This window comes from Aedes albopictus, chromosome 2 (genome assembly GCF_035046485.1).
Source record: "Aedes albopictus strain Foshan chromosome 2, AalbF5, whole genome shotgun sequence".
Taxonomy (NCBI): domain Eukaryota; kingdom Metazoa; phylum Arthropoda; class Insecta; order Diptera; family Culicidae; genus Aedes; species Aedes albopictus.
The window spans coordinates 452,489,284-452,506,687 of NC_085137.1; the positions used below are offsets into that span (position 1 = coordinate 452,489,284).

The window sequence follows — 17,404 nt, forward strand, 5'->3', positions numbered from 1 at the left end:
GAACTCTCCGGGAGTAGGGAAAAGACCGGAATGAGGCCTTATCAACGGGGCAGCGCGGACGTCAACCACGAATAGATGAGCCGTAGTCCACATGAATTTGACATGTTTGGGAAATTGACACTTTTGGGCACTCTGACAGATTTGGGATGTGCACGACATTTGCGAATTAGTCATTACCATAAGTTATTACTTAAGTAAAACGTGTAAAACTAGCAAAGGATTATCGAAATTTAAGCGTGCAATCGTTCGAAATTACACGACAACGCGGAGATAGCAAATAAATCAGTTAGAAATTGTGTAATGCATCAATTTACAGCACAAACAATTTTGGACGTGTTTTTGTTGTGAGCTACGGGGATTTTGGCTTTCGCTGGCCCCCTGGGCCTAATCCATAATCCTGAATAAGTAGAGCGAGCCCACTTCCTCAAAACGCTCGAGAAACGACCTAGACAAATCGGCCACAGACCCAAAGACTTTCCCACCGTCCAACTCACTACAGCCCAGCTAGACCTTCTACAAGAAGCACTCCTGCTCAGAGTAGTTCAACAGCGAAACGAGCCAATAAAACCCAAATTCAACAACCTCATCTACAAGTCCGGCTACATGGTTCTAATATGTAAGGATCAACAGACTGCTGAGTGGTTAAAGAGAATATCCCCATCCATGAATCCCTGGGAAGGTGCAGAGTTGATGGCAATGGACGAAGTGGCGATTCCACGTCCAGAGATGATCCGAGCATTCTTCCCACAAAGCTCCAGCCAAAATGACATCACAACAACTAATTGGCGTATTGTGAAACGATCCATTCTGAAAGACATTCATGTCGAATGGATCTTCACAGTAGAGGGTGCGTCGAAGAAATCCAAATACACCCTCAACTACCGATTTGGTGAAATCCAACTAAGGAAGATTACAAATCAACCGACTGCCGATACCGCCAATCCGACTGGAAGGCCAACCCAAGAGCAATCTGAGGAGGCCTCCTGTTCGGGCGAGGTTAGTAAATCTCACCCAAAAAGCACCATAAAGGCTAGTCTGTCCGCCTCTAAAGGAAAAGCTCGAAGCTTACATGCGATCCCCTGCTCTAGTGGTACCAAACCAAAGGTGTCTAAACAGGACAAAGGGAGTGCTAAAAGCGACAGTTTGACCACAGAGGCGAAACTGGAGGGCCAGGTCGCTACAGGGAAGAGAAACAACCCAAACTGTAACATCAAACGACATCCTGATGATCCGCAACATCCAAAGCCGGACAATCGTCGTCCGGAAAAAAGCGGGAACCCCGGAAATGGCGACTAGAGTTCTACAAGTGAACCTCCACCATGCTGAGAGCGCCACGGGTGTGCTCTGTCGGAGGTTCACCAAAGAGAATTTAACCGTGGCCCTCATTCAAGAGCCATGGGTCAATAAATCCAGAATACAAGATATTCCACAACACTCATGTAAGTTGGTATATGATGACAGCCAGCTTTCTCCTAGAGCGGTTATTTCATTACATAACAACTGTAAATACTTTCCAATTCCAGAATTCATTAAAAGGGACATCGTAGTGGTCAGGATGGAGGTACCTCCGCTAGAGGGAGTAGAGAGATCTTGATGGTCTCGGCATACTTCCCAGGTGACGTGGACGAAATCCCTCCTCCAGAAATAGCTGCGCTCGTAGCCAACAGCCACCGACACAACATCCCCTTCGTCATAGGGTGCGACGCAAATGCACATCACACCGTATGGGGAAGTACCAATATAAACACCAGGGGTGAGTACCTGTTACAGTTTCTCTCTTCCAAGAACATTGACATTTGTAATGTTGGTGACAAGCCCACGTTTGAAAACTCCATTCGTCAGGAAGTTTTGGACTTGACTCTATGTAGTCGGTCTTTCTCTGATAAAATAAAAAACTGGCATGTTTCTGAAGAAATATCAATGACAGACCACAAACACATCATCTTCGAATGGGAAGGGGGTCTAACGATAGAAAAAATCGTAAAGATCCTAAGAAAACTGATTGGGAATCCTACTCAGCTATCCTACACTCAGAAATAAAAGTATACACGGGATTACTATTATTTATGCATTTTGTATCCGCATCTCTCTCACTCTCTTTCAGTTTTCATGCTATCTGCCGTTTAGCCTGGGTTCAAGAGAAGTGTTTCGTCAACCCAGACGAAGCACCAGATAGCATGAAAACAGAAAGGGAGTGAGAGAGACGCGGATACAAAATGCATAAATAATAGTAATTCCGTGTATACTTTTATTTCTGAGTGTACAATCCGAAGAGTACACCATAGAAAGTCACATCAAGTCCATAACACAATGGTCCACTGCACGAATTTATGCTGGCCTGCTTACTATCACAGAAAATTTGACGTTTGAGCGGTGCCGACACCTCTCAAACGTCAAATTTCGTGTGAGAATGAGCAGGCCATAATAAATTCGTGCAGTAATCCATTGGAAGATGCGTCCAAATCCATTGAAACAAAATCCTTAACGCCTACCAAGAGAGCTGTCCAACTAAATCAACTAGTTCGAGAAGAGACGTTCCATGATGGAATAAAACTCTTGAGAAGCTTAGGAAACTGCGCTTAAGGAATTCAACCGTGCCAAGCGAACCGGCGATTGGAGCCTATACAGAAAGGCTCTGACGAACTACAACAAAGAAATAAGCTCAGTCAAACGGAAATCGTGGATTCTAATGTGTGAAATCATAGAGAATACACCCGTAGTGGCCAAACTCCAAAAAACTCTTTCAAAAGACCACTCCAATGGTGTGGGTAGCCTCCGAAAGACGGATGGTTCGCTCACTGTAGAGCCTAGCGATACACTGAGCGGATTGTTAAAGATCCACTTCTCTGATTCAATCCCTGAGTCGAGCATCGGCGACCAAGGCACTGGAATTACTGTCTCAGATCCACAAGAGATCCAATCATGGGTTTCTGGATCTAAAAAAGACGCAATAAAGGATGCAAAGGAAGCTTTCACTCGGGCCAGGGTTGAGAGGGCTGTGAGATCTTTCGAGCCATTTAAGTCTCCTGGCATGGATGGAATATTCCCTGCGTTGATATAAAAAGAGGAGAAAACACTGGTTCCACCCTTGGTTGAGATTTTTAGGGCGAGTCTGATTTTGGGGCATATACCCAACGATTGGCGTCAAATCCGGGCTGTCTTCATTCCGAAGGCAGGAAAGAGAGATAAAACCAACCCCAAAGCATTCAGGCCGATAAGTTTATCCTCTGTAATGCTCAAAATTATGGAAAAGGTACTATGCGAGTACATAAATCACAAATTTATGAAAACAATGCCTTTGTCAAAAAACCAATTCGCTTATCAAAGTGGAAAATCTACGATCTCAGCACTACATACGGTAGTTCAAAAGATCAAAAAACACTTAATGCAAAAGAAATTGCTCTTGTAGCATTTCTTGATATTGAGGGCGCATTCGATAACGCTTCTTATTCGTCTATAGGGTCAGCAATGTTGAGGAGAAAATTCGACCCATGCATTGTTACCTGGGTACATGCTATGCTAGCTAATCGAAAAATCTCCTCTGAGCTTAGCGGTTCATACATTACTGTTAAAGCAACAAGGGGATGTCCGCAAGGCGGAGTGCTTTCTCCTTTGTTGTTGTCACTGGTGGTGGATGAGCTTCTAGACAGCTTAGAGAGAAGAGGCTTCGAAGTGGTTGGATATGCTGATGACGTTGTCATTATTGTACGAGGCAAATTCGAAAGTAGTATCGTGGAAAGAATGCAATCTGCCTTAAATCACACTTTTTCCTGGTGTCAAAAGGAACAACTAGGCATTAATCCTACAAAAACTTACATTATCTCTTTCATAAAACGGAGAAAGGTCCAACTGAATCCCCTTTTCTTGAATCAAACACAATTAGTATATTAAAGTGAAGTAAAATATCTAGGTGTCATACTCGACGCAAAACTGAATTGGAACTCTCATCTCCAATCAGTTGTGCAGAAAGGTCTCAATACACTTTGGGTTTGTTCAAAAACCCTTGGTAAAAGATGGGGCCTAAAACCAAGTATGATCATGTGGATAAAACCATTGTCCGTCCCAGGACTACTTACGCTTCCCTTGTCTGGTGGCCTAAAACTAATGAGGCTGCTGCAAGGGCTAAGCTCAACAAAATCCAACGCACCGCTTGCATAGCCATCACTGGTGCAGTTCGTAGTACACCCATTTTGTCCCTAGACGCAATGCTTCACCTGCCCCGGTTAGATCAATTCATAAAGCTGGAAGCGGAAAAAGTGCTCTAAGGTTAAAGAGAACAAAAACACTGCTGTCGGGAGACCTTACGGGTCACCTCAGCATATTAAATGAATTTGCCATAAATCCCGCAATAGGAATTTGTAGTGACTGGATGGAAACGGTAGTCAATTATGACTTACCTTACGATGTGTTCATTCCTTCCCGCCAGGAGTGGGAAGGAGGTGGACCCAGCGTTCCAACAGGCTCTATAAATCTCTTCACAGATGGTTCGAAAATGAATAATCTGACAGGCTCCGGAATCTATGGCCCTTGAACAAAAATCTCTGTCCACTTAGGACAGTGGCCCACAGTATTTGGTGGGCTTCGTGGCCGAGCGGTTAGCGGCGTCAGTCGTTTAGGTGTCCCGTAAGCCTCGGAGTGTAGGTTCGATTCCCACTCCAGTCGGAGAAGGCTTTTCGTCAAACGGAAAACTCTTCACTGGGCCACTGGGTGTTATATGTGTTGTCCGTTGTCAAATGTTTGTAATGTTCAGTCTGTAGAGGCCGCAAGGTCGAAGACGGTGTAATTGTCTTTTTTTTTGTCTTTTTTATTTCAGGCGGAAATATATGCAATATTAGAATGCGTGTTATTATGCCTGACGAGAAAGTATAGATTTGCAAAAATGTGTATTTTCTCTGACAGCCAAGCGGCACTTAAGTCGCCTAATAACTACACTTGTAACTCAAAGCTAGTTGGGAATGCATTCTGGCATTGAAAAACTTATCCATACACAATCGAGTATTGGATCCCAGGACATACGAGTCTAGAGGTAAACGAGATTGCTGATGAGCCAGCCAGGAATGGATCTAATGAAAGGTTCATTGGCCCTGAGCCCTACTGCGGGATCTCAGACTGCTCTGTAAAAATGGAACTGAACAAGTATATGGTCAGTCAAATCACATCAAACTGGAACGCACTTACCCATACGAGCCAATCCAATAGACTCGTAAGGATTAACCCCAAGAAAACCCAACCCAAATGGAACTGAACAAGTATATGGTCAGTCAAATCACATCAAACTGGAATCAATCTCAACAAAAGGGATCTCAACATCTACACCGGTCTAATAACGGACACTGCCCCTGCAGATACCATCTACAAAAGATTGGAGCAATCCAAACCTCAAATTGCCGCTTCTGTGACGAGGAGAGAGAAACATCAGAACACATCCTCTGCTATTGCAGTGCACTCACCCAACGTAGGTTCAAAGTTCTCAGCAAGCCCTTTTTAGGGCCTGTTGACATATGGATCTTATCTCCCAAGGACGTGGTTGGCTTTATAAAGCTAGTCTCGCCAGAATGGGGGAGTCACATACTGTAACTCAGGATCTCTATTCATCAATAATAAAGGCCGTTCACACCTAAATCCGGACACAGAAAAATTATTCTAGAAAAATAACAGCATGTTTTTGATCCATATTTTTTAATTCATATTATAGACAAATGTAATACTCAACACCACAGCATATAGACTTATATGGATTTGATTCCATTAGCTGCTGCGCGCACTTTCTTGTTTACACCTTTCTTGAAACTTTGCACGGTGAACTTGTCGATTTACTTCTAAGCAATATGTCACTGAATACGAAATTATTGAATTGTTGACACCTCTACACTGCTTTTTGAGGTCTTCCTTCATCATAGACCAGTAATAGACCAGTATGATTTAATTGGCAAGAGCTGTGGACGGTTTGGTGATTAACAAACCTTGGTTACATAAGCAACGTTGTTTTGATGGTACCAAGTGATTGTATCTTTAACGTAATAGCAACTGGCCAAATCTGACCAGAACAAGGTCACATGTTTTTTTTTTTTCAAGAAAACGTAAGAGACGCATTTGGCGGCATTCTTCCGGAAAAATCTCAACGTATATGTTGTTACAAAAATCTGAAATTTTAGCTCTCACGAACATATTGCCTGCCATACTTATTATCTTTCAGGGTATTTGGTTTTAAAATTTCGTTTCAGACATTCAGGATCTTCTTTATGGTAAGTTTGTTGTGTTAAAATCCTGTCCTGTGAAATATTCGAACTTTCTGAGGCAGTATGTTTCATCGTCCATTATAAAAAAATCCCAATAGAAATACTGTATAGGAATCCCTAAAAGAATTCCAGGAAGTATCACAAAAGGAATTTCTAGAGAAATCCAAGGATGAATTTCTGCAGGAATCTGCAGGAGACACCTCATCAGGAATACGTGAAGTAATACATAGACAAATCAATGGAAGAATTTATGGAGGTATTCTGGAAAAATCCATAGAGGAACTGAACGGATCGCAGGATAAATGTCTAGAGGAACCCCAGGTAAATTGCTTGGAAGAATTCCTACCACAGTAAGAATTACCATAGTAAGAATTTCTAGAGGAGTGCTAGGAGAAACTGCTTGAAGAACCGCAGAGAAATTGCTTGAGGAATCCCAGCTGGAATTCCCAAAGAAAGTCCAAGATGAGTGAGCTACAATAATAATTTTTGGAGAAGTCCCAAGAGAAACTGTTAGAAGAACCACAGCAGGAATTGTTTGAGGAATCCCTAGAAGTAATTTCTAGAGAAATGGCAAGAGAAACTCCTGGAGGAATTGGTGTAGAAATATCTGGAGGAGTCTGCGGATAAAATATCTAACGGAATTCCTGGAGGAATCACTGGATGATCTTTTGGAAGAATTGCAGAAAGATTTGCGTGTTTAATCCATGCAGGAATTCCTGGAGTAATCCCTAAAACCACTCCTGAGGGTATTACAGTAAGAATTTCTGGAGAAGTCCTAGCAGGAATTGCTAGAAGATCCACAGCAGGAATTGTATGAGGATTCCCAGCTGGAATTCATGGATGAAGATCAAGATGAGTTCTTGGAGGAATCACCGGACAAACTTCTAGAAGAATTCCAGTAAGATTGCCTGGACTAAACCCAGCAAGAATTTCTGAAGAAACCCCAATAGAAACAGCAACAGGAATCCGTCGTAGAAGTTTGTAGAATTGTAGAAACGACTGACTAATTGACAAATTTATCCCTCTTCGGTTGGCTTTACGGTCAGGATGAAATTATAAGCGGGGTGATACTATTTCATCCGACGTTTCAACTGTTGGTTTGGGCCTTCTTCAGGGAGGTCTAATATACGAGTGTTTAATTACCAAACCCTTATTTTGATATGAGATTAGACATACTTCTCTTGGATCACCCACTGGAACATTTCAAAGGCTCTATGAAGCACCTCTTTAAAAGTATTTTAGCGCCACACCTTCCTCAAGTTTCTTTCCTTTTATAATGAATAAATTGAAGAGAAAATTCCATTTGTGAATCATTCATTAACTATGTGGAGGTTTTGGTGTACAGTTTTTTTTTTGCTCACTAAGGTACTATTTCAGCGGTTACTGTAAGTATTACAATTCATACAACACCTGGAAGTTTTTTTTGTTAAAAATCTGTAAAAAAAAACTGGTTGTTCTTTAGTTTTTCTCTTTTTCTCAGAGAATGATAGGTATCTTGATGTATGTTGATATCTGGCTCTTGTAGTTTTTCTTTTTTTTTCGTTTAAAGATTCCCCCGGATTCACTGAAGATTCACGGAAGAGGATCACTGTCAATCGGAGGAACAGCGACTTGAACGAAAACTTGTACATGCCGAGGTATGGATTGTCTTGGAATTCAGAAGAGAAGTTTGGAAAAAAAATAAAATGGGCTGCCTCAGGAATCTTCTACAGGAGACATTTTTTGAATTGCTCATCATTTTTTCTAGATATTCTATCGAGATGGGTAAATATTTATCCTTTGCAAGTGTTCTTTGGAGTTTCTTCTAGCCTTCTTTGTATAAACTGTGCTGATGATTTGATCGCGAATTCTTTTACAAATTGTGAATTTCTGAAAAAAAAAACTGTGGAAATAATGAAACAATGAAGATTTTTTTTCAAAATCTGTTGAGTAATAATTATATGTTGAGAACAGAAACTAATCTACGAAAAAAAATGGTAAGCCTTCAAATGCCAATAATTTTTCTTCTGGTACAACAGTAGTTTGGCCCAAAGCTTGGGAAAAAATCGTCGATGAATTGCTAGACACATCTCTGAATTTTCCGAATTAGGCTCTGAAATCCATTTTTAAAAATCTACCTAATATATCCAATTTGCTATGAACTTTTTTAAGAACACCGATTCAAACGTAATGAAAATTCCCTGGACATTTGTATGACAGCAAACTCTTTTTGACGAGTTCTGCCAGAAAACTAAAATACATTTAGACACTCTGTAAGATTTAGTCTTAAATGCTATCTTAACCCTCCATGTGCATTAGGGAGATATCGACATGTAGAAAGGTAAAATGTATGCAGATTGAAGGGACCGACCAAACTATCGAGATAGGGAAAGATATCGAAATGTAGAACATCGACATGTAGAGAGTCGACTGTATAATCTGCCAAACGTTTTCCACCAATAAAAGTGCATTAATCCGAAAAATGCATTAACGACAAATCCATAGGACCTTCTCCTTATATGTAGTTTAGTAGGTCCTGTATAAAAATATTACATTAAGAGAGTATAAAAAAGTTGAAAACACTTGACACTTTTATTGATCAAAATATGATTAATTTCCAAATGCCACTCTGAACATATACAGATTTTTCATATTTTTTGTAGTAAATATAAAACCTCAAACGAAGCTGCATATGAAAGCCCTAGGTATAAGCTGTAACACAAAAAAAAAATGAAAAAGTTTCATCAAGTACATATTGAGATATAATGTTTTAAAATGTGTTCAAAAATTTTTTTAGTTTTAATAAAAGTTCTATAACTTTCAGAAAACTTGTACAATCTCGCTCAAAATTTTACCAACGAAGCTTTAATATATGGGTTATAATTGGTCAAAATTACAGTGTTTTTGATTGACGTATAAAAAAGTTATAAACATTTTAATAAAAAAATATTTTGACCAAAAAATTACTGTACGGACAATTGTTTGATATACTGTATATCTCCGATTTTTTATATGTTATGTCAATACCTTACAAAATAGGCAATTTGAAATCAACCGACTGGTTCAAAAGAAAAGATTTTTTTAATGTTTTGTTTGGAAAAACTTTGCATTTTTGATCACCATATCCGACGCGGTTTTCCCATACGATTTGACAGCTCCTTATTATTGATTGTTATTCCTCTGCGTGCAAATTTCCGCGTCGCGCCGCGTGACGCGTCCACTCTGGCCGGCACCTAAAACTGGTAATCTTGATGACGAAATAAAAAAAAATATTTTTGAGAGTAAATAAAAAGAAAATCAGATTAAGTACTGTTCCTTTCAATTGCACTAAGAATTTTCATCCTTTGACAGATACGTATTTCGACCTTACAGTTGAGGTAGAAATACGTATCTGTCAAAGGATGCAAATTCTTAGTGGAATTAAAAGGAACAGTTCTTAACCCGATTTTCTTTGTACTTACAGGTATTCCACTAACACGCCCAGGTTCATCATCATCAAATATTTTTGATTATTTTCAATGAACTACAAACCCAAGTAAATGTTACGACATTCGGAGATTCGCTGTATCGGTTTTCAATGCAATGACTGTATTGAGGGTGTCCATGTTTAATTTTCGGTGTGTCCCAGGATTTTTTTTTCTCGTTTTATTTTCATGAACATATCTTCCTGCCTGGCAGATGATCCCACGTAGAGTGAATAGATTATTTCCTACTCATTCCACTGATGTGATATTTCTGCAACAGTAATTGGAGCAAAATTATCTAATGGCGTCATTTAAAAGCAATTTGTCTGACTAGCAAATCGCATTCCAACATTTTCTCTTCAATCCTGACATGCGCTTGTCAGTGTGATTGCGCCACGATGGTATTACAGCTGATGTCCAATAAATTTTCTCAATGGCCTGTGTATATTTTCTAAACTACTTTTATTCAATTCTAGGTGTATGTTTCTGCTTTATCTACACTCGGCATCGACGAACGACAAGTTTAGGATTCTTATTCAAGACATCTCCATGAATGGTTCTACACCTCTGGAGGTGCCTTTCAACTACACTCACAAAGTGCAATTCGATTTGTTCAATGTGACCATCTGGAACCCAACCTGGGAAACCTACCAGCTGCTTGATCACCGAGTTGAATCATTCGACATGACCGATTGTTCTGCTTATCGTGTTTTCTTGATGCCATCGATACACAAGTTCTGTATATCAACTAGTAACGTTTCTGAGCTCATAATCGTCAACTGGGATCAGGAAGATGCAGTCATCATTGACAATATCTTTGTCAGAAAAACTTCGATAAGAGATATTCCTATCAACATTGACAAATTGACCAAATTAACAGCAATAACGTGGATGAGTAATAAACTGGAATCATTGAATTTAAGCGCCTTCAACACGCTGAAAAGACTCAAAAGTATCACGATCAGCGAATGTTCGATTCCCTTGCTCACAGATGAGAACTCATCGCTTGAACATTTGACCCACATTAGCCTCGCCAATAATCGCATTTTGCACCTGGATTCGTGGATCGCGATCAAACTACCTCGACTGATAGTCCTGGACCTGGATCGAAACCTGCTGCAACATCTCGATGCGAGCAACTGGAATTTTCCAAAAATTAAGACTTTCTGCATAGAACACAATCAGCTGCGTACCGTTGAGGGTTTCGAGACCATTGCTGGCAGTTTGAAGACATTCTACTTTGCCGGCAATCCCTGGGATTGCGAATGGGCACACTTTGCCATGGTGGACATGAAGGAATGGATACAGACGCAGTGGGGGAACAATTGTTCTGTTGATGGTGTTTGAACATTAGGATTTAAAAAAAAAATATGTATCATCAATCACGATACGGACGGGTAAATAAAGTTCAATGATTCACCAAGGTATTCCATCCGAGACTTTTTCTTTAACCATCACACCAGATTTGCTCCCAGGACTTATAAGGTTCATCAAACAAAACTGCTAAGTTCCTCACAGAGATGAATGTCTTCCCGTGGCTCGTGCACTATAACAAAGTCATTATAATTTCATAACCACCTCGAACAGTTCTAAAATCAGCTCAGTTCATCGACTACAAAAAGTCATTTGCGAATTCCCACTTGGCAGATTAGATCTCATCTTCAACTCATTACATTTGCATCACCGCGCAGCAACAGCCGCAACAAAATCGCAACCTAAAATCACTCGTTTTGCAAATAGGCACACTTCAACACGCGACCTGACCATTTTACAACCCCCATCATCATCGGGTTTATTACCGTGACTCTTCCGAATCATCAGCCCACCGCGCACCGGCCACCAGGGTCAAAGTTCCCACACTTCGCAGTTCCAAACCCAAACACAATCGAAATAGCATATCACTCACCTTTCGAAAAACTGCACCATCGGACGCCATTCTACTGGGCCGGCTTCCAAAAACTTTTTCACACTGACTGTAATACACCTACGCCCGGCGCACTACTTTTCGGTTATCGTTCACTTTTTTTTTATTTCGGTTTCTTCTTGTGCTGATGGGAACCAAACGAGATCGACGCAAACTTAAACGCTAATTTCCACGTAAAACATAGGTACCTCTCGCTCGACAACACGAACGTGGTGCCACTGCACTGTCAAGAACTTCCCTCCCCCTTGGTCCGTCCGGTGTGGTGGTGCGGTGCTTCTTAATTGTAATTAAATGTGAAAAAGCCGAAACATGCTGCTAGAAGATTTCCATAAACTGCCAATTAACTAATGCTGCCGGAATAACTGAACACCCAGATAAATGGTTTGATGAAAATTCATGGATTTCGACCTTATGAAATATGGATACGGCTTTGAATCGAACTTTAAACATATTATTGATCTCTAAAAATGACCATTAGACTAAATGGTTAGGAATAAAAATTATCACACATTTAATAAAAGTAAACGAATACTCGCACACACACCGGGTTATAAAAACAAATCAATTTGAAACTGTGCGTTATTTATTCTACATTAACGTGAGGAACAATATTAACTATGATTACTTACAAAATATAGTCCCAAGCAAGTTTGAGCACTGGCCACACTAATATTTTGAAAAGTTTCCAATAAATACATACAGGCTGAGGAAAGCTATTTTGAGGCTACCTTTGAATTCAATACTTCAGATCCACACAGTTGCCATTTTTTTTTTTAATTAATTCTCGCGTGTGTGTAGTTTATCGTGTGGAAAGAGAGCTTTTTTTTATTATCGTACAAATTGGGCCGAAGGGTCTCAGATTTTCATGATTTTTTTTTCCACAGGCAGGGCTCATGGATATATTTATGAACAAAAAAAATTGAGAAAAATTCAGGGTCGCCTATTTTCCCGGAAAACTCAGGTGGAATTTCTTTGTTTCCCTTTGACACTACTTACTTTGAAAAATCATAACTCAAGACCGAAGCATCGTAGAAACAAATACTTTTAATGAAAATGAAAGCAAATTTTTTCAGGAATTCAAAAAAATATGGTGAAAAACGTTTTCCACAAAATTTTCCACCGTTGAGTAAATTCATATTGAAAAGCCGGAAAAAACTATGTCCGAAAAGGTGGAAAATTTTCTAAAAAAATATTTTTGAGAAGGTAAAAAAGGGGTAGAAAAGGGTTTTATGGCACATTTGGACATTTTTTAACAAAATTGGCCATAACTCAAAAACGAAAAAAGTGCATTACAAAAATTTCAGCGATTAAAGCTTATAAAATAACCTTCTCAAAAATATTTTTTCAAAAATTTTCCACGAGTTCGGGCATACTTTTCTCGGCTTTTCTTTACGAATTTTCTCAACAGTGGAAAATTTTGTGGAAAGCTTTTTCCAGTTCATATATTTTTTTGATTCCTGAGAAAATTTGCTTCCATTTTCTAAAAAAATTGTTTCTACGATGCTTCGTTATTGCGTTATGATTTTTCAAAGTAAGTAGTGTAAGGGGAAAACAAAAAATTTCCACCTGAGTTTTCCGGGAAAACAGGCAATTTTTTTGTTCATATATCCATGAGCCCTGCCTGGTGAAAAAACTTCATGAAAATCTGAGACCCTTCGGCCCAAACCCGTGCGGTAATAAAAAAAAAATCCCCAAGATAAAGGAAAAAAATTCGGATTGTGCTTCGTTCCAAACAGTAGGTGATGACAAGATTTACTTCTCTTACTGCCTGTGATGGAACGATCGATAGTGCATATCAATTGGTGAGCTCATTTCAAGCTACATATCAATTTTTATTTTTTTGCTAACAACGATATTCGTAGAAATGAAATGTTAATGCATTTTCAATGTAACAATGTAAGAATTGTTTTTGCTTTTAAATGTATTGGAGATTTCTCCTCCTAAATATAAGAAAAAATACCTTTAACTGTTTTCCAATTTTGTGGTACCCCGCGGGTGCCACAGAACACTATGATAATGGGACTTCCTCTGAAAAGTCCGACAGAAATCTTTCGAAATTAAATAAATATTTCCGGAATTCTTTCGGAAATCCATCCCGGGATTTCTTTCTAAATATATTCAAGGAATACCCCACAAATTTTCCCAGAAATGCCTCAGAGAGATCTCTAAAAAAATGTTTCCGAGATTCACTCGGAAATTTTCTCCATGAGTCAGAGCTTCAGTTTCCTATGGGGAATTGCTGATATTTTACCAGATATTCCTACAAAATTTATCTAAAGATTATTTTTAAAAATTTTCCATGAATTTCTTCAGAAACTCTTCCATGGACTGCTTCAAAAATCCTTGAGAGATTTCTTCAAAAACTCATCGAAGGATTTATATTCAAAAATTATCAATGGATAACCTCAGAAATTCCTCAAAAATTTCTTATACAAACTTCATCAGGCATTCTTTTAAAAATTCCGTCAGAAAATCTTTCAGGGGATTTTAAAGAAATTTTGCCAGAAATACATTCTCAAGCTTCTTTGAGATTTTTTTCTAGAATTCTTCCAGGGATTACTTTAAGAAATTCATAGTTTCCTTCCCAAGTAATGCACTTGTCACAGAAGAGTTACGGCAGCGAAGGTTTTGATTGCACAGAAGGCACTGTGACTTACTTCTAACAAGTAAATACTAATTTGTTAGCAATAAGTCACAGTGACTTCGGCGCAACAAAAACCTGCTCTGCCATGACTCTTCTGGGGATTTTTTTTATTATCGTACAAATTGGTACGAAGGTTCTTAGAATTTCATGAATTTTTCTTCTCAGGTAGGGTTCACATATAGTGTGCCTGTACCAATTATGGCACTATCTAAGGAGAACTATTTGTACAAAAATAACGAGAAGACCAACGAATGTCATCAACATGTTAAAAGATAGCTTAGTTTCCATACTTAACAGGAAAAATATAGAAAACGGAGCCAAAACTACTTTTAGTATGATGATTAACCTGGACTTGTTAGGGAAATATCTGTAGGTTAATATAGATATAAGTTTTTTTTTTTTTTTTTTTTTTTTTTTTTTTTTTTTTTTTTTTTTTTTTTTTGGAAATCACTCAAAGGGGCTTTTCCCCTCTTACAAAATTAAAAGTTAAAAATAAATAAATAAATAAATAAATAAATAGATATAAGTTTTTGCATGCTCGGGAAAAAAAAACTCCCCTGATTAAGTTACCTATTATTCTCACCTAAGATGTATAAAACGTGTAGAATGCGATGGATCTCTTTAGTCGAGTCAAGTACAAGACACTGAAGACGACCTTACAGTTGAGGTCGAAATACGTATCTGTCAAAGGATGCAAATTCTTAGTGGAATTCAAAGGAACAGTACTTAACACGATTTTCTTTTTACTTTTAGTATTTGTTACAGCGTGTGTCACTGATAGGAACCCTGTACCAGTTATGGTAACATTTTTTTTTTTACTTATTCGTTTATTTGGAAGGCTCGGGCGCCAAGTTACATTTTTTAACATCGTTTCCTTTTCGAACTACTTGCATGCATTCCTTATGGGATTAGCCATAACTGGTACACTATAGCGATAAAAGGTGCAAGGAAGCTGAAAATTTGAGAAGAATGATTTATTTCTACCATAATTTGAGCAAAATGTGGAGTTTAAATAAGTGCAACCGCCTTTTTTTGTGAACGTAATCTGTTGTTCACAATTTTTTTTTCTTGTTGATTTACATCGTTAGAGGGTGAAAATCTACTATGTCGAATAATTGGTACTATATCCATAATTGGAACACTTACCCTATATGAACAAAAACTAAATTGAAAATAATCAGGGTCGCCTAATTTTCCGGAAAATTCCAGAGAAAAACAAACATTTTCTACAGACACCACCTACTTTGAAAAATCATAACTCAAGAACGAAGCATCGTGGACACATTTTTTTTGTGAAATCATAAGCAAATTTTCTCAGAAATTCAAAAAAAAATATACAAAATGAAAATTGTTTTCCACAAAATTTTCCACTGTTTAGGAAAATCGGTTGGAAAAGTCGGAAAAACTATTAAGGAAGTCCGGACATATTTTCAAAAAAAAATTTTTTTTGGAATGAATTTACACAAGCTATATTCTGTGAAATTTTCAAGATGTGGTTTTTCCCCGTTCCTGAGTTATGACCAAATTTATGGAGATTGTCTAGATGTGCTACATAAGAAAATGGCTTATAACTATAAAAATATGAAAAGTTATGAAAAATCAAAACTTAAGAACAAAGCGTCGTAGACACAATGTTTTATGTGTAATCGTAAGCAAATTTTCTCAGCAATCCAAAAAAATCAAAATGAGAATGGTTTTCCACAAAATTTCTACTGTTGAGGAAAATCGGTTGGAAAAGTCGGAAAAACATTAAGGAAGTCCGAAAAAAATCACAAAAAAAATTATTCGGAAGGAAATTTCATAAGCAATATTCTGTAAAACTTTCAAGATGTGTTTTTTTTTTCGTTCCTAAGTAATGACCAATTTTGTGGAAATTGTCCAGATGTTGGTTGATTTTCGACAATCTTGATTATTAATATGCACTTAAATGATCATTACTCAGGGACGAAAAAAAACACATCTTGAAAATTTTACAGAATACACAACTTATAAAATTTACTTCCAAAAATTTCCTAAATAGTTATCCCAATTTTTCCAATCGATTTCTTCAACAGTGCAAAATTTTGTGGCAAACAATTTTCAGTTTGTATTTTTTTATTTTTTTATAGCTGGGAAAATGTGCTTACGGTTTCATAAAAACATTTTGTCTACGATGCTTCGTTCTGAAGTAATCTGGACAATTTCCACAAAATTGGTCATAACTCAGGAATGGAGAAAAACCACATCTTGAAAATTTCACAGAATATACCTTATGTAATTTCCTTCCATTTTTTTTTTATTTTTCCGGACTTTCTAATCGGCTTTTCCGACTTTTCCAACCGATTTTCCTCAACTGTGGAAAACTTTGCGGAAAACAATTTTCATTTTGTATTTTTTTTTTTCAATTGATGAGAAAACTTGCATATTATTTCACAAAAAAATGAGCTACGATGCTTCGTTCTTGAGTTATGATTTTTCAAAGTAGGTGGTGCATGTGCAAAATGTTTGTTTCCCACTAGAGTTTTCCGGAAACCCTGATTTTATCCAATTTAGTTTTTGTTCATATATATGTGAACCCTACCTGTGAAAAAAAAATCATTAAATTCTGAGAATCTTCGTACCAATTTGAACGATAATAAAAAAAAATCCCGTTACTTGAATTTTTATTTTTTTACACAGTATTTAAAAGATTATCCCAGAAATCAATTTAAGAACTCCTTCATAAAACCTTCCTTGGATTCCTAAATTGCGCCATGGACTTCTTTATAAAATCACCCAGCAATTGCTTTCAGAGAGTCTTCCAAGGATTATTTTTGGAAGTTCTTTAAAAACACCTTGATTGATTCAGAAATTCCTTCCGAATTTGGTTCAGAATTTCTTCTAGAAGACCCCCAGAAGTTTCTTCAAAAATTCCTCGAGAAAAGCTGCCATGGGTTTTTTTTTCAGAAAGGTTTTCAGATATCAGTACGAGACTTCTTTAAGGAAAGTAACCTCAGATTTCTTCAGAAATGCAATCAAATTTTAAGAATTGCTCCAAAAATTTCTTCAAAGATTTCTTTGGAAAGTCTTCCAGTCTTCTTCAGAATTCTTAAAAGTTCACTCCGCAAACTCTCGAATTAACTTTTTGGAGATTTCCCTGGAAATTCCATCAGAAATTCTCTATGAAATTCTTCCA

The 17,404-nt window shown here is 37.9% G+C and overlaps 2 protein-coding genes across 4 annotated transcripts in view; both read right to left on the reverse strand.

Moving 5' to 3' along the window:
* LOC134288597 (uncharacterized) overlaps positions 1–17,404 on the reverse strand; it is a 385,031-nt gene that overhangs the window by 309,109 nt on the left and 58,518 nt on the right. The gene's annotated exons all lie outside the window — the stretch shown is intronic.
* LOC115255807 (prisilkin-39) overlaps positions 1–17,404 on the reverse strand; it is a 216,563-nt gene that overhangs the window by 193,625 nt on the left and 5,534 nt on the right. Inside the window, exon 2 of one of the 3 annotated variants that reach the window (XM_029853983.2) lies at positions 11,589–11,730. In XM_029853983.2, coding sequence (XP_029709843.2) covers positions 11,589–11,618 — 30 coding nt within the window. In that variant the 5' untranslated portion in view covers positions 11,619–11,730. Of the gene's footprint in view, positions 1–11,588; positions 14,635–17,404 lie in introns of those variants that run through there. The other 2 variants (XM_062853893.1, XM_029853987.2) reach the window with 2 other exon arrangements.